This window comes from Podarcis muralis, chromosome 10 (assembly GCF_964188315.1).
Source record: "Podarcis muralis chromosome 10, rPodMur119.hap1.1, whole genome shotgun sequence".
NCBI classification, from domain to species: Eukaryota; Metazoa; Chordata; class Lepidosauria; order Squamata; family Lacertidae; genus Podarcis; species Podarcis muralis.
The window spans coordinates 44,041,356-44,064,791 of NC_135664.1; the positions used below are offsets into that span (position 1 = coordinate 44,041,356).

The 23,436-nt window shown below is 44.6% G+C and overlaps 1 protein-coding gene across 2 annotated transcripts in view; it reads left to right on the forward strand.

Moving 5' to 3' along the window:
• The first annotated feature begins 268 nt into the window (after window positions 1–268).
• The window catches only part of FAM234B (family with sequence similarity 234 member B), a 32,236-nt gene continuing 9,068 nt past the window's right edge, over window positions 269–23,436 (forward strand). The window contains exons 1-7 of one of the 2 annotated variants that reach the window (XM_028746389.2): window positions 269–479; window positions 11,828–12,220; window positions 13,678–13,776; window positions 17,580–17,768; window positions 19,741–19,871; window positions 20,837–20,984; window positions 22,642–22,783. In XM_028746389.2, the coding sequence (XP_028602222.2) occupies window positions 284–479; window positions 11,828–12,220; window positions 13,678–13,776; window positions 17,580–17,768; window positions 19,741–19,871; window positions 20,837–20,984; window positions 22,642–22,783 (1,298 nt within the window). In that variant the 5' untranslated portion in view covers window positions 269–283. Of the gene's footprint in view, window positions 480–567; window positions 669–11,827; window positions 12,221–13,677; window positions 13,777–17,579; window positions 17,769–19,740; window positions 19,872–20,836; window positions 20,985–22,641; window positions 22,784–23,436 lie in introns of those variants that run through there. The other variant, XM_028746390.2, reaches the window with a different exon arrangement.

The following is a 23,436-nucleotide window of genomic DNA, read 5'->3' on the forward strand; positions in this document are numbered from 1 at the left end:
CGCGGCTCTGTCTCCAACTGAGGACTAATCCATTTCCCAAATGCCACTAATTGCAACGCTTGGCGGCAGCTCTTTCCTCCTCGCACCCCGGGAACCCTTGCAACGCCGCGAAAAGGTTGCACCCCAGTGTCCCCTAAGATGCATTGCAGCTCGCACTTCTTGGATCATAGGGTCCAGCCAATTGGGGTAGCAAAATACGTCGTTCTGGCTCTGTGAAGCCAGGAGTCCCTACTCTCTCTCTCTCTCGCACACACACACATCTGAAATGGCAAGCCAAGAAACTATGGCCCACCCCCACCCGCAGCCGCCTAGCGCCGCCGCGCGTTCTGCACCAAGGCGCGCGCAGAAGCCCCAACCTCCGCACCTAAATTCGGGCTCGCTGCAGAACTACACTTCCCAGGAGGCAAAAGAGCCGAGCGCATGCGCGCTTCCCGTCTCCAGCATGGCTACGGTGCTGTCACGGGCGCTGAAGCTGCCAGGTAGGGGGTCTGGGCTCGCCGCGCGGGGAAGCGGCAGGGGGCGAGGCTGGCAGCCCCCGGCGCACGAACTTGCCGAGGCGCCCCCAGCTCCGCGCTTCGTCATGGGGAGAGAGCATCCGGGTCCCACCTAGGACAGGCACCCTCGCCTCCCCCCTCCCCCGCCGCCCTTTTGCATCCGGGTCTCAGCAGGTGCTCCTCATCTCTGGCCCTAAAGGCGCGCGGAGGGGGGCGAAACTGCGCGGGTTGGGAGGTCGGGGATGCGAAGCGAAAGGTGGGGAGTGGCGGGAGGGGTTGTGATGATGAAGCGCGCCTCCAGCTGCTCTTGGGGGAGGAAAGGGCGAAGGGAGGGGGTCGACTTGGGGTGGAAGAAGAAGAAGAAGAAGAGGGATTGCTGGTCCCAGGATGGGTGGGGGATGATGGGGAAACTGTGTGAGTCAAACTGGTGTTGTTCTGCTGCCAAGGAAGAGAAATGGGAATGAGGTCGAAGCAGTCCTCTGCGCTCCCCAAGGCTCCCCAGGCGGTAAACCTTCGGTTTGCATCGAAGTATCAGCCTCCACTTTTATTTTTTTATTATTTATTTTTTTAAGTTGACATTTCACCATGAATTACATCTGTCTGAGAGTTAGACATGACCTACGTCTGGAGGAGGAAAAGATAACAAGGACTCGAACCCAGTACTGGTTTGAGCAGTGCTGAATGGGTTGCAGCTGACCTAAGTATGAGGCTTTGGCATCCTTTTCTTAAACTTCAGGATGTTTGCCTGTAATTAAACTGCTATTTTAAGCTCTTAATAGCTGAGCCAGGCAGCTCATTGTGCCACGTATAAAGGTTAATTAATAATACTTTTTTTGCATCTTGGTGTATGTTGCCCAGTGGGTTTTTTCCCCCTGCTCCTGTCAGACCGATTAATCTGTTTGTCGTCTTCTGCATTTTAATTGGTGCAATGTGCTGACAATGAGTTGAATCTAAGCTAAGTTCATTATATCGACAGAGCAAGTCAGTCATAACTAAAAGAGATGTCCCTTTGATTGCAGGAAAAAATCGGTGCAATTAATTTAGTCTGGATTCAACCAAATTGCTTTAAGTTAATTGAGCTGTGAATGCGATTCCAAGTAAACAAAAACTATTTTCATAGTGTTTCACAAATGCTTTGTATCCATTATTTAAACCATCCAAATATACTGGTTTTCACAAACAACTTACAGGCACCCCAGATTCACATATACATATTTATATGGACATTAAAAGCTTAGGTGTATATTTCCCCCCTGTGACTCTTGCCAGTGGGGTCTTGCATATTGTTGGTGCATTTTAAATTTTAAACAATAGTGGTGGTGTCATATTTATTTTTTAAAATGTGAAATAACAGAAACCAGTTATCTGCTATATTGCAGACCCGTTAGTGAATTTCAAATACACAGGTATTTCAAAAGCATAAATTGCAAACTAAAGTATTGGATTTTTTTGATGTAGCTAGATTGTTGTCTGATCCAGAAAAATCTTAAGCATTTGATTCCCCACCCCATGACAGTCCTATGCAGCTTTGACATCTTATACTGGTTTAAAATTTGAAAATACTTTTTCCAGCTCTGAGACTTGTGGTCTGTAAGACAAGAAGGGAAGCTGAGCTAGAAGAGAAGACAGTACATGTGACAAAAGTAAGAAATGTAGAAGAGAGCCCTGTCATCTCTTATGCTGGGCTTTGGCTAATAACTCTTCTGGCTCACTTTCCTTATGTTTGCTTGGACACACCGTAATCCAACTTCCAGGCAAAGTAGTATTCTAGAGAGGAGATGTGGCACTTTTCCATTGGTTAGTAGCGGCCATAACATTATCCACATGGCCCCATCTCAGTTGCTTACCCATCTACCAGAAAGCCTTGCTAAGGTGCTCCTTTTTTTATCTGATTTAAAGGACAAAGTGTTCTCCTTTGTAGCTAATGCTGTCCTTGCCTAGTAGTTAGCTAGCCTCTTACTAGCACACTCCTACAGTGGGTGTGTCCTCCCTGTTTTTGCCCAATTGTCCAATTTACTCCTGAGTCCCACCCTAAACTCAAACAGCTGCTCCAGAAGGATACCGTGGTCAATGGTATCAAAAGCCACTGAGAGTTCGAGAATTAACAAGGACACATTTGCCCATCTCTCTCCCGACAGAAGTCACCATACAGGGTGACCAAAGCAGCTTCTGCGCCATTCTCCCTCTGACCACTCATCGTTGTCCCACCACCAGTCCTCAGGCTCTGAGCCTTCTACCCTAGCTGGTTTCCCAGCTGCTTTCTCCCACCATATGTCTGTATCCAACCAGTTCATGACACTTAGGTTATAAATGCCTTATAGCAACAGGTATTGGTGATAGTACACGTCTACTGAGTTCAGTGGGAATTGCTTCCAAATAAGTGAGTATAGCTTGATTGTAGCTTGATTCATTTCATTTCATTTCATTTCATTTCATTTCATTTCATTTCATTTCTATCCTGTAGGCTTACGGAGGCTTACAGTGCCTTAACATTTCTTTCCACTTGCCCTCTCTCACCTTCTTACAACCTACCTCCATCCACCTTTCCCATTAAAACAATGAATGCAAATCTTTAATTAAATGTGCCCCTCCCTCCCTTTTCACATATATTGAAATGGAAAAAAGAAATCCACATGCCCCTCTCTAACTGCATGCAGCCTAAATTCACTCTCTTTTAATTAAAAAAACAAACAAAACAAAAAAACCCTGCAGCTGTACTAGATATGCAGGAGAAGAGGGTTTAATTCCTATTCCTGCGTCTTTTGAAGGGAGAAAAAAAAAGCTTCACAAATAAGTAAGGCAGTTGTATCTCCTCGACAGAGTATAATCTCCTTTCTTGCACACGCCTTTTTCTCATCTTATCAAGGCAAGGCAGTGCAACTACTTGAATCAATTGAAAAGCGTTATCGGCTAAGGCAGGGTCTGCACATGCAGCAGAATAAGATTATAGAAAGAGTTGTAGCCCAGCGCTTCATAGAATTGTAGAGTCGGAAGGGCAGCAGTGGAGGAAGGGCAGCAGTGGAGGAAGCCGCTCGGGCGCCTGGGGCCTCCCATCAGGGCGGGGTGCATCGCGGGGCCTCCAAAGTCTGCCTGCCTCCTCCCACTCAGCCACCCTACAGCTGTGGGGGGGGGGAGGCATCAGGCGGACCATTTGGGCAGCACAGAGCCTGTGCACGCCCAAGCTACTGCGTCTTTCCCAGGAGAGGGGCGTGGATTGGGCGCGCTGCAGGCCCCGCGGTGAGTGCCACCTGGCATTTTGTCACCCCCCATCGGTCACACCTAGGGGGTGCACCCACCGCACCCCCTTTCTCCGCCCCTGCCCAAGGATCATCTGGTGCAATGCAGGAATCCTGTCCGCAGCAGTCCCTAGTTGGGCTCGAACCACCAACCTCCTGGATAACAGCCAAGCACACTAACACACTGTGCTACCAGCCCTACCATGAGATGCCAGGTATTGAACCTGGGACTTTCTGCATGCATGGCAGAGCCTCTCTCAGTGAACTACAAAATAGGCTGGCCACTTAAGTCTTAAGGCATCACCAAAAAAGAGAGCACAGATTTGTGTATGCTAATTTAGACTTAATTGCTATAATTTAAAAATAAAATGCAATTCATGTGACCTGTGTCCCTGCTCAGTCTGCTGTCTAAGTGTTAACCCTGCTGTCCTTTCTTGTGATTCTTCTATATTTAAACTGGACTTGCCTTTACTTGCCAGACTGCCCTTTGTAAAAGTCTTAACACATGATAACCTTGCTTCAAACTGCATGAATTAATAATGATCATTGTTGGCATCCATCTATCTCGGGAGACAATGGAAAAGTGTGCTTGGAAGGTTGCACTGCAGTGCCTGCTGTTGCTGTAGAGGCCGATATGGGAGAGACATGTTTTGATGCAGCTGGGGCAGATGTACCGATGCAGATGTCCCATGGCGTTTCTTTTCTATGTGTTCCTCCCAGCAGTCAATCCTTCTCCGGTCACTGCTGTGGATACACAACCTGACTGTCACTCTCAAAGCACTGTGGTCATGTGCAGGGGATTCCCACATGGCAGGGTTAGTGTTGCCAGCAGTCGTGTCATGCTCATTAGGTGAAAAACTCCATGTGATCAGAAAAGTAATGCAGCAGGGAGTTGGCTAGGTTAGAAATTTAGCTTTCTTTTTTTTTCCTTTTTTTGCACTTTATTATTTTATTAAGGATTTTCTTGTTTTACAGAAGTGTAGTGCCTCATATATATTTTTTCCCCATGTAACATTTTTACAAATCCGTTTCATTTGTTGAGGCATTAGGGGGAGAAGAAAATAAAAATAAAAATAAAAAAAGGAGAGAAAAGAGAAAGGGGGGTGGAGAGAGGGAAGATGGATAAGGGTGGGATTGGGTGGCGGTGTTTCTATTATGTTTAATGTATGTAGAGTTTGGTGTCAGCGTGCTTGTGTTGTTCACTTGTGTTCCTTTGGTGGTGAGAGAGGTTGGGGTTGGCCTAGGGTGTGATTGTTTGCTTGTGATTGGCTGTGGTGATCTTTGTTTTCGTGTGTGAGTGAGGTGGGTGGGTGTTTTGGATCAGGTTAGCCATATTGATTTGTATGCTGTTGGTGGATTATTGTCATTGTCCTGTTGGGCTGTGTGTGTGATAAAGGGGAGCCATACCGGGGTGAAGGCATCTTCTTCTGTTTGTCCCCGTGTCAGTTTCAGTTTATTAGTTAATTTTTCTAGTAGGGCTGTTTCCCATACTATTTGATACCATTGGTCCATGCTTACTCCTGACAGGTCTCTCCAGTGTCTGGTTATGGTGTTTCTGGCTGCTGAGAGCAGGTGGGTTATGAGTTCTTTGTGGTGTAAATGGGCATTGTTGTCTTGGAAGATGTTTAGTAGGGCCAATTCTGGGGTGGTGTCTATTACTTGCTTAGTTATTTTACAAATTTCTTGTATGGCTGTTGTCCAGAATAGTTGGATTTTGGGACACTCCCACCACATGTGGAAGTATGTGCCTGTGGAGGTGCACCCTCTCCAGCATTTTGGTGAGGTTCCTGGGTGTATTAGCGCTAGTTTCCTTGGTGTTAGGTACCACCTGTAGGTGAGTTTCAGTGTGAGTTCTTTTCTTTTCGTTGATATGGATTTAAAGGGGGGTTTAGACCACATTCTGGTCCATTGAGTGGGGTTTATCTCATAGCCTATGTCATTCTCCCATTGATTTTTGATTGCGTCTAGGGGATTTGTGAGATTTTTGGAGTAGTATTTTGTATATTGCGGATACCATCCCTTTACCGTTTCCCTTTGTTGTTAGGAGGAGGTTTTCGAAGGTTGTCAGGGGCCTAGTTGCTGCTGATTTTACTGTTGGGTTGTTTAAGAGGGCATGTAGTTGGTGTTGTGTTAACCAGGGCATTTGGGTGTCTTCTAGTTTGTCTTGTATTTCTTGTGTTGACAAGGGTTTGTTATTTTTATAAAAGTCTATTAGGCGATACAAGCCTTTGGTTCACCAGGTTTTTATCTTGAGGTTTTGTGCTGCATGGTGGAATAATGGGTGGTATGCCAGGGGGATTAGTGGGGATGGGGTTGGGGATAGTTTGCCTATTTGTGTTTTCCATGCTTTGAGCATGGTCTGTGTGTACCTGTTAAGTGTTGTGGGAATTTTCTTTAGTTTGTTTGGGAGGAGTGGGTATGTTGTGGTGCAGGTGTTTTCAATTGTGTCCTTCTCTAGGTGTACCCATTGTTTTGTCTCATCTTCTAGTATATATGGGATTATATGGCGTATTTGGTTGGCGTTGTAATATGCTTCTATGTTGGGGATTCCCCATCCTCCTTCTGAGGTGGGGAGGTGCAGGTATTTGGGGCTTATTCTTGGTTTTTTATGTGAGAAGATGAAAGAGTGTAGTTTTCTCTGCCAACTGTGAAGTTGGGTTGAGGGGATCCAGATTGGGAGGGTTTGGAATAGGTAGGTTAGTTTTGGGAGTGTGATCATTTTGATCATGGCTATTTTGTCTGAGAGAGTGAGGTTCATGTTATTCCATCTCTTTAGGTCTTTGTTAATTTGTCGCCACAGGGGCTTGTAGTTGTGGAGGTATAATTTATTGAGGTTTCTGGTTATTTGTACCCCTAGGTATCTGAACTTGGTGTGGCAAAGTTTTATTTTGGTGACCTTCGTGAGTTCTTTTTGGGTGTGAGGAGGGGTGTTGAAGCACATAGCTTCTGACTTTGTGAAATTTACCTGTAGGCCCGACACCATTGCAAATGCGTTGAGTTCTCTGATTAGGGAGGTTGCTGTGCTTATGGGGTCTGGTGTTGTGACCATTAGGTCATCTGCAAAGAGCCCTAATTTATAGGTCCTGCCTTTTATTTCCACTCCCTTGATGTCTGTGGCTGCTCGGATGCGGATTGCTAGGGGTTCCAGAGCCAGGATAAATAAGAAGGGAGACAGTGGGCATCCTTGTTTCGTGCCTCTTTGGATAGCTATAGTGTTAGAATCCACATTGTTAGTTCTGCATTTTGCTGAGGCTTGGGAGTATATTTGTTTGAGGATTTGTAGGAAGTTGGGGCCAAATTTCATGTTAGTTAGTACTGCTAATATGTATTTCCACTCCAATCAATCAAAGGCTTTGAGTATGTCTAGGGACATAATTGTCAATGGGAGTTTGGTTGCCTTGCTGTGTTCGATCAGGTTCAGTAGTTTCCTGATGGGGTCTGTTATATTGCGGCCAGGGACAAAGCCAGTCTGGTCTGGGGCTATTAACTTGTGTAGGAAGATTTTTAGGCGGTTGGCCAAGATTGATGTGAATATCTTGTAGTCTTGGTTTATTAATGAGATTGGGCGGTATGATTCTACTTTGAGGCTGTCTTTTAGTGGTTTTGGGATGGAGACTATTTTGGAGTGGGTCCAGGTTTTGGGGATGGGGCCCCCTTTTATGATGTCGTTGAATAGGCGGGTCATGTAGGGCATCAAGGGTTCTTTGAATTTCTTATAGAATTCTGCTGTGAAGCCGTCTGGGCCTGGGGCTTTGTGTGGTTTCAAGTTTTTGAGGACCGCATCTATTTCCTCTGGGGTGATAGGGCTATCCATGAATTCCTGTTCCTCATCAGTTAGGGTAGGCATGGTCAGTCCTGCTAGAAATTTTTTGATTTCCCTCTCTGGTGGGTTATGGGAGGTGTATAGGTTGAAGTAAAATTCTGCAAATTCTGAAATTATTTCTTTGGGGGAGAATGTTATGTTGCCGTCTTTTTTGGTGATGCAGTGTATTCTTGTTTTGAGTGCTTTTTTCCTACATCTATTTGCTAGTAATCTGGAGTTTTTCCCTCCATATTCATAGAAACGTTGTTTAGAGTATAGAATGTTGATCATTGTTTTGTTGATTTCTAAGGAGTCTAGTTCTCTCCTTTTCTGTTCTATAAGTTTGAGGAGTTTTTTAGATCCTGTTTGTTTGTAGCGTGATAAGAGGACTGTGATGTCTTGTTCTATTTTGCTAATTTTTGAGGAGGTTTGTTTTTTAAGGAATGTTTTCTCTTTTATGCAAGCTCCTCTGGTGACCGCTTTCATTGCGTCCCATAGGAGGGGGGTTGTTGTATTGTTAGCTTTCTGTGCTTGCCTGAAGGGAAATCTCCTAGCATAACAGTTTTGAAGGGATGAATGGTTAGTAGGGAAGGGATGCACACATTGGATAATTGTTTTCAAATCTGATTTTTAAAAAAGTTTTATTTTCATTTTTTACTAGGGGAGCAATCCTAATTCCACCCTCACCTCCCACCTGGGAAGGGTGACTACTGTATCCTCAGTCTTGCTGGCATAACAGCCAGGGTGGAAGGAAGGGACGGGGAGATAATGGTGTAGCGATCAAGACTGGATCAGCCCCAGTGCAGTCTTGAGATGGCAGTGGTGCCAGTTCAAGATCCAACAGATTCTGGGATGGCTCAGTTCTGCCCCATAAAGCCCAATTTCAGGGGAATTTGCTGGCTGTTGCCAGCAAGGAGGCTGCCTCTTCTGTGGGCAGAAGAGGGAGCTCTGTGCCAGCAGAATCACCCAGCAAGGCTGGGGTGTGTGGAACATATCTTCCCCATCTACCTCCACCCTCCAGTTTGGCCCAAAGGATGGATTGCTCTGTCAACTGCAAAGTAATATGAGGTATATTCACTGGTAGTCAGTGGAGTGCTCTGGCTCTGGACTGCTGATATGAACCAAATCTTTGGTTTTTGGAGAGCATCATAAATCCAGACTCCATACTTTGCTTGGAACAGGACTGCTATGCCTTCTGCCAGAGAAGTGGCTGGGGACATTAACAGGATGCAGTTAGAATGACAGTTTTCAGTCTGTAAATAGTTATTAGTGTTATGGATTAGAGTATCTCTTCACTCTTAGTGAACATGCAAATAAGAAAAGATATGAGTGAATGCTCAGTCAGCACTAATCTGTAGAATAATTTTCAGATACGAGTTGAGATGGATGCTTGCCAAGTCTAGTTGGAGTTTGGACATGAAATGGGTGGGTTCTGTCTTGTGCTTTGGTTCAGGCAGCAAAGGATGTCTTTGGGGTGGTCCTAGGAGTTGTTTCTGGCATCCACACACATGCTGTTCGGCTGTTCTGGAGCAACAGGGTTTCTCGTACTAAATCTATGCTTGGTAGCACGTGCCTTGAATGTGCAGGAAGTGGTAGGATGCTGGTCGAGTTCTTTGAGCCCTGGTAGAATAATAATAATAATAATAATAATAATAATAATAATAATAATTTATTATTTGTACTCCGCCCATTTGGCTGGGTTTCCAACAAAGATGAAAGATACACTAAAATGTCACATATTAAAAACTTCCCTGAACAGGGCTGCCTTCAGATGTCTTCTGAATGTCAGGTAGATGTTTATCGCTTTGACATCTGATGGGAGGGCGTTCCACAGGGCGGGCGCCACTACCGAGAAGGCCCTCTGCCTGGTTCCCTGTAACTTGGCCTCTCGCAGTGAGGGAACCGCCAGAAGGCCCTCAGAGCTGGACCTCAGTGTCCGGGCAGAACGATGGGGGAGGAGACGCTCCTTCAGATATACTGGACCGAGGCCGTTTAGGGCTTTAAAGGTCAGCACCAACACTTTGAATTGTGCTCGGAAACGTACTGGGAGCCAATGTAGGTCTTTCAAGACCGGTGTTATATGGTCTCGGCGGCCGCTCCCAGTCACCAGTCTAGCTGCCGCATTCTGGATTAGTTGTAGTTTCCGGGTCACCTTCAAAGGTAGCCCCACGTAGAGTGCATTGCAGTAGTCCAAGCGGGAGATAACCAGAGCATGTACCACTCTGGCGAGACAGTCTGCAGGCAGATAGGGTCTCAGCCTACGTACCAGATGGAGCTGGTAAACAGCTGCCCTGGATAGCCTGGTAGAAAGTGCATCAAATAGCTAACTGAAAATCTCTGCATGATCAGGGAGTAAACTTGAGGTTGAGTAACAGATAACATGCAAAAATTTGAACCGTCAGGCTGTTTTCCTCACCTGTGTTTCATTCCAAGCAAATTGGTTATGTTAAAGTCACCATAGTCAGTATATTGGTTGGGCAGAGGTGCAGGAAGTTTACACTAGAATTAGTGACTAAGGTTGATGCCTTCAGAGTTGCCCAATATAAGTGGTCAAATGGTGTGCAGATAAAACAACTTGAGGGTCCTCAAATGTACAACTAAACAGAAAATGAAGGTACTGATTTGTGAGAATAGGAAATTGCCATCTTCTGACTCTTTCTTACACACACACACACACACACACACACACTCCTAAATGAGCCCCAACTAAGCCAAATAGCTAGCCTAAATGAAAAGGAGGAGGTAGTGAAATACATTGAAAGGTAGGGATTTTCTTTGCCACCATGGTTGCTTTGCAAGTAGGCAAGTATGGTTTTGTTCTTGAGTAAAAACATTGTTGGGGAGGACGGAGCTTTGGCATGCATAGCTTTAAGCATATACCGTATTTTTTGCTCTATAAGACTCACCTTTTCCCTCCTAAAAAGTAAGGGGAAATGTGTGTGCGTCTTATGGAGCGAATGCAGGCTGCACAGCTATCCCAGAAGCCAGAACAGCAAGAGGGATTGCTGCTTTCACTGCACAGTGATCCCTCTTGCTGTTCTGGCTTCTGAGATTCAGAATTTTTTTCCCTCTTGTTTTCCTCCTCTAAAAACTAGGTGCGTCTTGCGGTCTGGTGCGTCTTATAGAGTGAAAAATACAGTAATAGCAACAGCACAGGGCTTTGGAAAGCAGAACGTGAAGGCATTAGAAGTAATTAGGCAATTTATGTTGTATCTTTTTCTTTTTTCCAGAACTGTTGAGCTCTGCCCATTCCTTCCCTTGCATTTAATCTTCAGAAATGTAGAGGGGATTCTTCCCACTGTCTTCCCTTTTTCTTTCCATTCCCCTGAAAAATTGCCTCTCTGGAAAACAGATCCTTTTTAGGGGATCCAATGATGCCAGAGTTCATTTAACCTCCCCCTTCCCTGAAGCTATGATTATTTCCCCAAGTTTCTTACCTGCCAGTTTGGAAACTGCAACTGGTGCAGACAGATTGCTGATGGGGAGCTGCAGGTATGGTCATATAATACCCATTCTAGCACATAACTATGCTGACTGCATAAACATTTTGGAGCCCAATTCAGAGAACTGGTCCTAACCTATAAAGCCCTGCACTGCTTAGGACCTTTGTACAGTACTGCTCAAGACCCAAATGCCTCTCTCAGCATGAACCTACCCAGACCCTAAGATTGTTGTTGTCTGATGCCCTTCTTCAATTGTCCCTCCCCGATAAGTCCAGAGGGAGGTGATAAAGGAGAGGTATTTTTTTTTTTTATTTTGGCCCCCACCTCTGGAATGGACTTCCCAGCACCACTATTTTTTTTGGGGGGGGGGGCACCAGGTTTTAAAAAACCCCTTCTCCCAGGCATTTGAGGGTATGAGATATGCTGGTTCTGCCCCTTGATTGCAGATTTGTACTGTTGATGATGCTTTGTACTGTTACAATGTTCTGTGTTTGTTGGTTTTAAAAAATGTGTACATTTTTAAACAATTGTGTGATTTGCCCAGAAACCATGAAGTTTTAGGTGACAAACAAATAAAGTAAAATAAATTCTCTCCCCATGACTGAGAACCAGTGTGATTATAGAGGTTAGAGTGTTGAACTACTAGGACCTGGCAAACTAGGGTTCAAATTCCTACACAGACATGATGCTCTAAAGGTGACCTTGGGCCATTCACTATCCTAAACCAAGCTACCTTCTTGGGGTTTTTGTGAGGGGGGAAATGGGAAAGGGAAAGAACCAGGTGTGATACCTGGAGCTCCTGGGAGAAAAGGTGAGCAATGAATACGTATAGCAACATCTCTCTCTCCTCAGGCAAGAAGAGTCCAGACCTTGGGGAGTACGACCCTCTCACTCAAGCGGACAGCGATGAGAGCGAAGATGACTTGGTGCTCAACATACAGAAGAATGGTGGCGTCAAGAATGGGAAGAGCCCCCTGGGGGAAGTGCAGGATGTGGACTCGGACGCGGAGGTCGGGATGACGAAGCAGCACCTGTCGGAGGGTCTGGCTGAAGAGTACCCCAGCGAGGCCGCCAGTGGTCTGGAGCAGAAGACCGCCAACTCCATTATGCCTTATGTGCGCACAGCTGTCTTCTTGCTCACAGTGGTCGTCTCCATGATCCTCGTGCTGGTGTGTGCTTTCCTCATTCCTTGCCCTCCGAGGGACTTGCACAATACCTGGATTCGCAACTTGGGCCAAGAGGCGGGTAAGTTGCTTCTGGAACACTTCCCTGGCTTGTGGAATGTGTGTCCTAGTGGGATCTGATGGGGAGTGAGGAGAACTGCAAGCGAATTGCAGCCCACTCTCCATATGTAGAAAGCTCATGCCTAATGAAGGAAATAGCAATCAAAGACCAGCAGAAGATGGAACGAGGAAAAGATTCTGAAAATGCAAGAGTCAAACATTCATTAGAAATGCATAATGCCAATTTACTTAAACATATTTAACTTAGATGCTAGACACAATTTGTAAAGTTTTGGGCTGGGTTTCAAAGGCTGTATTTAGTTGAACATCATCATGCGTTAATGGTTAGATAACAGAACAACAACAATACGTGCTTATCTTTTAAAAGTGGTTGAACCTCGCATGAAAGAATTGATTAAATTTGATGATTTGAAAAGAGGAATCCCATCTGATGAGTTAAATTGCTGATTTAAGATTCATTAAGTCAATCCACCCTCCTAGGAGATTAAACAATTATCCAGCTTTATTTTCACCACAAAAAAGTAAAATAAATCCATGCTGATTTCACTTGTCCCACTGCCTATCTCTGCAGCTGGTGATACTACTTTCAAATGTTATTGTTTGTTTGTTTTTGGAATGTAGAGAGTTTTTTTCTCTTTGAATCACCTTGTTTCCCCTTTAGAATAATATCAGCACTGTCAAAAGTAATTCTGTACATACTACCTTTTTGTTCTGAAATAAGCAGTTGTATAGAGCTGTGAGGTTCTAGAATGAAGGACAAGTATTTGAAGTAAAAGATATCTTGCAGCCATATCAGGGATGGAAACAACCTTTGAAGTATCATTGCTCCTGTGTCTGGTCTCTGTTTGGCCCTTTCAGAATCTTGAACCCAAAACCAGCTCTGACATATTGTTTTCTTCTAGTGTCCTTTCCTTTTCATGTAGAAATATATATTTGGGGCGGGGGGTGGAAATCTAAATATTGCATTTCAAAAATCTTGCTGAATTTACTCTGGATGCCTGCCTTGCATCTCTATATTTGTGGGAACATTTGATTGACTGAAGATATTCTTAGTCATTGAGGGCAGCGAGGACACCTTGTTTTCAAACAGGGGACCAAAGAGTATTGGAGCTCTCTCTGGAATGCAGCTGTGGCAGGGGCCAACTCAAGTCACTTATTCAGGAAGTATTTCTGAATGGACATACCTTTCAAAATCAATGACAATAACCGCAGGTTGTTAATGATGGCGGTTTCTTTAGGTCGGGGTGGAGAACTTGTGACCTTCTAGTTATTGTTGGACTCCAACACCCATCAGCCCTTGTCAGCATGGGGAATCATCAGGGCTGATGGGAGCTGTAGTCCAGCAACATGTGGGCAGGAGCACAGCTTCCTTATCCCTGTTCTTGGTCATACTGGACCAACTTTGTCTAGATGGGAAGCAATTTCTAGAAGAGTAACTTGTTTCACATTATCCTTTAGGCGGAGTGCTGTTTCCTCCAGAACTTTTTGACGTAAATGGTGATGGTCTTCCTGACATCCTGCTCTCCTTCACAGCTCTGAAAAACGCCAGTGTGTTGGGTAAGCATTCCAGATGCCCATAAGTAACCCCAAATTCAATTGCACAAGATTTCTCTTTGTTTAACATTTGTATCAGGGGCCAGCGAACTTTTTCAGCAGGGGGCTGGTCCACTGTCCCTCAGACCTTGTGGGGGGGTCCGACTATATTTTTGAAAAAAAAAATGAACGAATTCCTGTGCCCTACAAATAACCCAGAGATGCATTTTAAATAAAAGGACACATTCTACTCATGTAAAAACACCAGGCAGGCCCCACAAATAACCCAGAGATGCATTTTAAATAAAAGGACACATTCTACTCATGTAAAAACAGGCTGATTCCTGGACCATCCGTGGGCCAGATTTAGAAGGCGATTGGCCCAGATCCGGCCCCCAGGCCTTAGTTTGCCTACCCATGATTTATACTATCATGCCGTACAATTCAGTTCTTCTCTTGACTCATGCTGCTTAGAAATTGAGATATCCCTCTGTGAGTTTAATACATATGATTGCTCCATATGTGATACACTTCTTTTGATTTTTTAAAAATCTTCCTTTAATGCCTTTCCATCAGTTGCTTTAAAAAGAGAAAGAAATCCACATACATTTCCCACTCATTTATGGAACTCAGCCTGCAAGGGCACTGTCAAGCAGAGATTTTGTTTGAGATTTATCACCTTTTTACAAGCTGTCCAGATGTTCTGTGCTTTACCAGAGAAATACACAAGCATAAAAGATAAGGCTCCATCCCTGATCCAACTGAACAGTTTATGTGAGGGTTGTGCTTGAGCACATGAGTAATCCTATCCTTCATGCCCCACTTGAGCACCCAGACTCATCACTGTAGGGCAGCCTTCCCCAACTTGGCGCCTTCTAGATGTTTTGGACTACAACTCCCATCAATCCCAGGCAGCACGGCCATTTTGAACATCAACTCCCATCAGTCCTGGTACTGCCTAGTTGAGCACTAGAAGTTGAGCAGATAATGTTATTGGTTCCATGCTGTGGAACACTTTTCCAGCAAAGATTCAGCAGGCACCCTTGCTTTTGACTTTCAGGTGTCCCTTGAAGACTGTTTAATGCCAACAGGCCTATGCAGTTCTTCAGAGTGCCCATTGAGTAGCCTGCCATTTAAATGGTTGCTTGCTTCTGCTTTTAAATATTTTTAATGTTCCTGTACACCACCCAGATGTTTTGCAGGAGGGCGGCATATAAATCCTTTCATAAGTGAATACATATTTATGTCTTGTGCTCTTGTGCTTGTGCCCTGCTGGCAGGTTTCCCACAGGCATCCTGTTGGCCACTGTGAGAACAGGATCCAGACGTTTCTTACCTTCTAAAACAAATATAAATTAAACTGATCAACCGGATGGAAGCTGTGGAGTTGCCTTCCCCAACTTAGTGCCATCTCACATGTTTGGGACTAAAATTCTCACCAGCCCCAGCCAGCACACTGGGAGTAACAGCTGATGGGAGTTGTAGTCTACAGGGCACCAGGTTGAAGAAGACTACCCTAGACACTGTGAGTCTTTAGGAAACACGGCCATTAAGTGGATTGGCAGGGCTGTGACCAGGACTTCAGTACACAGCAGAGAGTGTGCAAGGTAGATAGTTGTGCCTCCTTTTAAGATCTGGATGGCTAATGTGTTGCCCTCCACTGATGCTGAACTACAAGTCCCATTATCCCCGATCATTGACTCCTCTGGCTGGGGATGGTGGGACCTGGAGTTCATCATCCTCCAGAGAGTCACAGGTCAGCCACCACCTCTGTAGAACTCCACATACTCTGTTCAGAAGAAGAAGAAAACACAACCCCTGCCAGAGACTTTAAGCTGTATTTTATTTATGCAATTATTCAATATAATGAATATTTAAACATTCATAAACTGTACTTATTCATCTAAGAAAAACCGAGACAAGCAGCAGAGGGGAAAGAGCTGGAACAAATTTCATTTCGATTGATGTGGGGAAGAGGGTTTGAGGCGGGCCCTTTCCCTTGGGCCCCCGCTGCCTGCCTGAGGATGAATAAGCTTGTTTTCTTAATTATCCTATAATTGACACAGTAGTTACAAGCTGCGAAGAGAACGGCACCCAAACTTGCAACTAGTTGCACACGAGAAAACCTGGAAGTGCTCAGTCAGTGCTGGCCAACACACATTTCTTGTACTGCAGCCCTTTGTTCCTGGGTGGTGCAATCCTGCACATGTCTGCTGAGCGGAAAGTCCCACAGAGAACTCAGGATGGGCCCTTATGCATCGCCTCCCCAAAAGAAGAAATGCATGATAAAATAATGGTGACTAAGATTTGCATGACATTTCCATAGACTAATGTTATATGCCTAGATGCCAATTTGAAAGGAATTGCTGTGATTTCAATAGAAATGCAATACATCACATCAGAGTGGGGAATCATAAATTCATAGAATTGTGGAGTTGGAGGGTCTCTAGACTTACCCACTGCAATAGCAGGAATATGCAGCTGTTCCGTACAGGGATCGAACCTGCAAGCTTGGCATTATCAGCACCATGCTCTAACCAACTGAGCTATCCAGGAAGACTCTGAGCAGGTCATCTGTATGCTTGCTCAATCTGTGGTCCAGTGGCTAACTGTTGACAGGCAAGTTGATTGATTGACTTTACTTATACGACCCTTTTCTACCATGAGCTGTACCCACAGCAGCTCTGAGCAAACATTCAAAACATCAAAATACAAAGGACTGAAGATAGAAATAAACAAAATGCAGAGCTTGTCAGTATATTTAGAAATGGCAAAAATCAGCAATTAAACAAAAGGAGAATAAATTCAATATTACACAACCAAAACAATGTTTAAAAACATAAATATAAAGCAAAGGAGAGTTAACCAACAATAAAGTTTCTGATATTGGTTTTGCTACACTTCAGCAAATTACACTTCAGAGGGGAGTGGTAGATGACATACAACTTCTAGGCCTCTGTTCCTCTGTCTTCTGACGGGGGGATCAGTTACATTTATTAGAGATTATAGTACTCTCTGTCTCTTTTCATTCAACAGTAAAATAAAGAACAGTCAAATGAAATACAATACAAGTGAGGCATAACACAAACATAAATACACCCCTAGCAACTTGAGCTTGTTCAGTTACATGTAGCCACTTGCTAAAATGCAAAATGAATTTAGCTTCCTTAACAGATTCTTAAAACCAATAGGATTAAAAAATGGAACCATTGCTTCAGAAATAAAACCTGCAATTTAAAAACGTTAGGGAGCCATAAACCATCTGATATGTGGACACGCCCACCATAATTAAAATAAAAGTCTATCACAGACATATAATGTAAAATGTCACTCATGTCACTCTGCAAATCACTATGCATGTTGGTGGTGCTATGAATTAAATATTAATGATTAAGATAGCCAATAATTGATGTTAGCTCCTCTTTCATCTTATTTGTCTTTATTTTTAAACTGAACTTTGACCTTTCAAAGAGAGGACACATGGCCACCTTGCATGATCTAGTAATTGTGTTTAATATTGCAGCCTTAGGCTGCCAAAGTTTGCGCACATGTTTGAGAGTTAGTAGCTCAGTTCAACTTACTTCTGAGCAGACAGGTATAGGATTGCATCGTAATTATCATAGGGATGCCCAGCTGAACTGATCAATAATGTGATGAGGACTTGAGATTATTCAGTAGCTGTATCTGAAACTGCTGATTGTTCAATAGCTTTATCAGAAACTGAGATTATTCAGTAGCTTTATCAGAAAGGTGGGAGCAAAGGTAAATGGCAGGTCCCCTCCACATCACAAATCTGACTGCATTTTTTGTATCCACCCCCCCCCCCAGGTGTCTCCAAGCCATGGGTGACTGTGATGGCCCTATCAGGAATGAATGGAAGCACCTTGTGGTCCAGACACGTTAAAGAGGAGATTCGGAGTGTGCAGTGCAAGGGTGTAAACCCTGTGTCCCCATCAGAGCCTGTCTGTCTCATTACTGGGACTTCTAAATTCCTCAGCCTTCTGAGAGCCTCCTCAGGTGAGTCCAACAAGTGTGAGTGCATAATTAACGGAGAAATAGCTTGGTCACCAGAGCTAAGAAAGCCATAAGGCTGGACTACAGTCCTTCAGATCTTAACATTCATTTAGGCTGTAATGGGAGCAAGTCCCATTGAATTTAATGGGACTTACTTCTGAGGAGACATACCCAAGTTTGCACTTCTAGTGTAACATGGCAAGTGACTGATGTTATTTAAATACTAAGAGTCATTATGAGGGATAATTGGCAGCTGCTGGACTTTGTCTCACTGCAACCCCTTAAACCAGGGATGAGGGACCTGTGCCAGATGTGCCAGATGTTGGACCACAACTCCCAGCGTTCCTCAGCACCAGCCACGCTAGCTGGGGCTAATAGGGTTGAGGCCCAACAACACCTGGCAGGTCACAGGTTTTCCATCCCTGATCAAACTATGAACGTTCTTAGGGTTGCAATATATTTAATAGGTGAATTGGCCAGATCAACTTGTAAAGTTGATTAAAAGTATAAAGAGAAGCATTTACAGAATAAGAGCTAGGGTGGCCAGATGTGAAAGAGGAGAGAGCGCTTGCACCTTTGAGGGTTGTGTAGAAGAGGGAATTTTAGAAGCTATTAAAAATAAACATGCCCTGTCCTCATTTGCATCTGGCCATGCAATGGCAAGCATCGTCTTAAAGGCATTTTCTCCTTCTTTCCCATCAACCTTGGAACCGACGACTTCTCTAAGATGATGCCTACTTGCTTTATCTGCAAGCAAAGAAAGTATATGCATGTGTCACATAACTATTGTTTTTATGCAAATTCATTCTGTAGATTAATTGACTAAAACCCATACAGTTAATTGCTTAGAATGGCTTTAATGAGGTTGCAGCCCTCAGAAAATGCATTATCTGAATGTTGCAGGATCCTTGTTCTGTAAAACAAAGCAAATGTGGCAGGCAAGAGCACATCGTTCTTGACTGAACTCAGAGGCAGGATATCTGGGATGGGCCTCTCCCAGAAACCCATGCCGGTGCAATACTCCTGATGGGAGATGCTTCCATTTCAAACTGGTGTCTCTCGCCTTGCCTTGCCATGCAGTAACCTTGGCCGGTCTGGACCGAGAGACAGCAACTTCAACATGTTCTCTTTTAACTGCGTAAGGAACACTGGCAGCTGCCCTTATACCAAGGCAGCCTGTGTCTCCATCTAGTCCCTCTGCTGTCTATGCCACCCTTTCCCTGCCTGGTACTTTCCAGATGTTTTGGGCGGCAACTCCCACCATCCCACTAACCATGATGGTTATGCTTAAGTCACCATGGTAGGAGGCAGTGATGCTTGTGAATATCAGTTGCTGGAAACTGGAAGAGCAGAGGGTGCTCTTGTGCTCTTCTCCTCCTTGCCCATTTCCCACAGAAAACTGGTTGGCCACAGGAAGAACAGAATGCTGGACTAAATGGGCCACTGGCCTGATCCTGCAGGTTCTTCTTATGTTCTCATCCCGGACTCTTGGCCATGGTGGCTAGGTAGGACTCATGGGGGAGTTGTTGTTACATCCTGTATTTGATTGTCACTTTTCTCACAAAGGTAACACAAAGTAACTTGCATTAAAACCCAATAAAAACAACACTAAAAACCTAAAAGCAACAATTCAAATAAAATACTAAAAAATATGGCTGAACAAAAAGGCAGGACTACAAGTCCCACTCCAGCAAATGAGGACACAATAGCCTTTAAATTAAGGCAAGAACAACATATAATTGTTTGATTTTCTGGTATGTTGCAGACACATATTAATGCAAAAATCAAGCCGTTTACAGCACTTTGCTTCTATTTGGTGTCTAGCTGCAGCCTGAGCCTGATAAGCAGCTTTGGGCTGCACTTCTTGACATCCAGTGACATTTGTGACATGGCGGTGACTTTGGAAGGATCTCTTCCAGCTTCTCCTTACCTCTGGCTTCTGCTAACACTGAAGTCTTCTTTTGTCTGCCTGCAGGAGAACCCATCTGGACCCTTGACTCCTCCCACCTGCCCAGTGGGACCTTGGCTGCTCCAGCTGTAACTGTACCAGATGTGGATGGAGACAGGGTCAGTGATCTAGTTGTTCTGGCCATCGGAGAAACACAGGTATGAGACATAATCCCATATATGCCGTGGTAAGGTGGGGAACCTGATTTGGCTCTCCAAGCAATATTTTCTGCACAACCCTGCCAGCATCTGTTGCACTGATGAGGGTGCCAGTTGCCCCCTCCCTGGTCATCAGGTCACTCACTTGATTTGGGGCAGCAGGCACTGTCTGTCTGCAAGGGAGTGTGGTTTGAGTGGAGGTCTGTTCTTAACCTGAAACTGTTCTTAACCTGAAGCACCACTTTAGCTAATGGGGCCTCCTGCTGCCACCGCGCCGCCGGAGCGCGATTTCTGTTCTCATCCTGAAGCAAAGTTCTTAACCCGAGGTAATATTTTTGGGTTAGCGGAGTCTGTAACCTGAAATGTATGTAACCTGAAGCGTATGTAACCCGAGGTACCACTGTAAGTGATATAAATGTAAAGTTGGCCCTCTGGATGGGGTGGGGAAGGGGAAGTCCAACTGGAGCAGGCCCCAATGTTGTCTTGCCTGCCTGCCTTGCTTTCTTCCCTCTCACAGAACAGATGGTGTCCCACCCCACCCCACCTCTCTCTCTCTCTCTCTCTCTCTCTCTCTCTCTCTCTGTGTGTGTGTGTGTGTGTGTGTGTTAGGAGAAGGGGCAGTCTGACTCTCCTGTATACACACTTCTTATACCCATACAAGGCCTCTGCACCCATCGCCTGAGTTGTGCTCATCCTACTTTGCCCCTTATCCTACGCCTCCCCCCCACCCGCCAGCAGTTCGGCTAATGAAAGCCTCTTCAGATCTTGACAGCTTTAACAAGAATTTGATGCAGGCCCCTGGCTTCACTTATGAATGGAAAACGTTGTTGAATGCAGCACCACGTGACTGGTGCAGCTTTATGCACAGGGAATGGATGATAGATTGCATTGTGAGGCAAAAGAAGCTCTGTATGCATGCAAATCCATCCTGACCATCCTATGTCCACTTTCTGTCTCCCATGTAGCCCGATTTGTGCTTCATCCTGGTATCCGGTAAAACCGGAATCCCTGTGGGAGGGCCTGTAAAGTACAGCATCAATGGAAATGGAAAACTGATTGGCCCTCAGGCCCACACCACCAGCCATGGAGCAATCTACATCCTGTTTGGCTTTGGTAAGGTGCCCTATCTTTGTAGTTGATAAATGCCCTGGAATTGGAAGAACTGGAATTTAAGGCCCTCTGGAAATGAGGCTCTATAACATTTGTTGCATTTTACATCTGTCTCATGGCCTGTTTTTGTGTGTGCAGTGCACACATATTTTCTGAGAGCTCAAAAGACAATATTTTATACCTGGGAAAACTTTCTTCTTCTCCAAATTGCCCATTCTGTGCTATTGTGCATAGAATATGGTTGCATTGTGAGCACGTTCGTACTAATTGGATGTTTTTGTGTGTGATGTAATTAGTGACATTCATCTCTGCAGTACTTTATGGCCTTGTTTAGTTTAGACATTATTATTTATTTATTTTTCTGTTTCTTTGAAGGCTATACAACTTAACTACAGCAAGTCGGCAGTATTATTTATTTTATATTCTCTTAAATGTTGGACAGTAGTAAGGCAGCTCCTTCTCTCCTTTAACAACAATGTGCTCCCTTTCTGTCAACCTCTTGTTTTGATGCCTCTCTGCTATTGGACTGCATGCATAGAAAGTTTTTGTTTTGTTTATTTTTAAAGAGGGAGGGGAATGCAACACAGCCATCTCTTCGTAAAAAGTCACATCCCACCTCCCGGAACATGTGAATACTATATTGTAATGAGAGTGTGGGAATAATCTGAGGAATCTCTCAAGGATCCCCAACTCTACCACTGCCACCAGTACCATGCCTGTTTAAAAAGAGGCAGCTAGAATGGGGCAAACCAGTTGCATGAGTGTTGCTGGGCAGGTTTGCTTTGTGTAGGGAAGATTGGTCTGAATGGCCACCCATTGTATAGCTAAGGAGAGGAGCAGATATTCCTTCTGGGAGGGGACATGCCAGCTCTGTCTGTGTGAACTGAGACTGCAGTTTGGAGGGATGGACTGAGAGAGGCATAGAGAGTGAGAGAGATTCAAAGGGGCAGAGTTACTTTCTTCAGGAATCATGTGGCACTAGTGGACCCCCTAGAAATCTAGTGGGGCAGCAGTATCTGTTGGAGTGGCTTAAGCTGTGGATATTTGCTTGCACATTGTGTGTGAATTAGCTTTCATTCACACTTTTGCTCACTTCCCTAGAACCTTGTCACAAGGGGGGGTTAACCAAGTATTTTAAATAAGTACTCAACCTATATTTGCAAACAAGTGCAGCCATTCCAAAATGCCACTAAGCCCCCAGTGATCTCATTCCAAAGGAAACAGACCTGGAGTACCTGCTCCACCCCTGGAGCTCTCACCATTTGGAGAATTGGGGACATGTATCAATATTACTACAAGGGGCATTGTGCAGAAACCAGAATGCGGTTGGATGATGCTTTGACTGTGGGTGTAGAAAAGGTGCGTGCATTCTGCTGAGCTGATGTTCAGGTTTTTCCCTTCCCTTTGTGTCTTGGAAGACCTGATGCAAAGGAACTCTGTGTCTGCCAGGGAGACAACACTGAATCCACTGAAAAAAGGTCATCAGGATTCTCATCCGGTGGCTGGAATATGGCTCAGGCACACTTTGATGAAACATGCGGAAAGGCCCTCATAGGAGTGTCCCTGCAGCAACCCTTGTACCTTCACCCTTTCTGAATTCGCTTCCTACCTTTGTTGAGATGCATCAGAATTTTAGTCTTTGCTCCTTCCTGTCACCTAGGTAATGTCCAGGCAGTCGCCTTGCGTGATATCTTTGCTCAAGCCAAAAACCGAGACAGCTTCCCACCAGTTCTGCAGCGTGAGGAGCCAGAGTGGGAGAAGCGCCGGTCCATCAATTTGTCAGAACTTATTGACATCTACAGGTGAGCTATGATCTCCTTTCCACCGTGTAGAACATAGGCTTCCTGAATCTCATTTCAATAGCCTGTGAATTACTTTGCATATGGAGATGGCAGGCTCTTCTGTTGGGTATACACAGCTGCCAGGAGTGTTTTTCATAGATATAATAATGCCTTGCCTTAAGACAAAGGGGTTGAAGTTGATAACCTTTGGTATCTCTACACCTTTGAACTGTAATTGTTCAAAGTTAAGGAATATTTGGCTATCTCTGTAGTTCAGTACAGAATGTCTTGACATCAGAATTCTGTATGCTGTTCCTTTGATGTGTTGGTGACACACACACACATACACATGTATATGCACATAAAAATGGATTCCTGGATGCCAAGATCAAAACTTGGGGCAAGTACTCTTTGGTGAGAGAACCCCGGCAGAGTCACAAAATATTCAGCAAAGTGTGTAAATATAGGCTGTTAGACTTTTTTAAAAGATATGCCCTTCTAAGTGAGTTCCAGAATTTCCCTCTTTCCCCAGCATAGGAAAAGACCACACATTTGGTAAGTTAAAAATGGTTTACTTACAAACTCTCCAAAGGTCAGGCTCATGTGCTTTTCTGTATGATTATCTTATTCTTTTAACACTGTTTCTTTGTTACGTTGCTTGAAATCTGATGAAT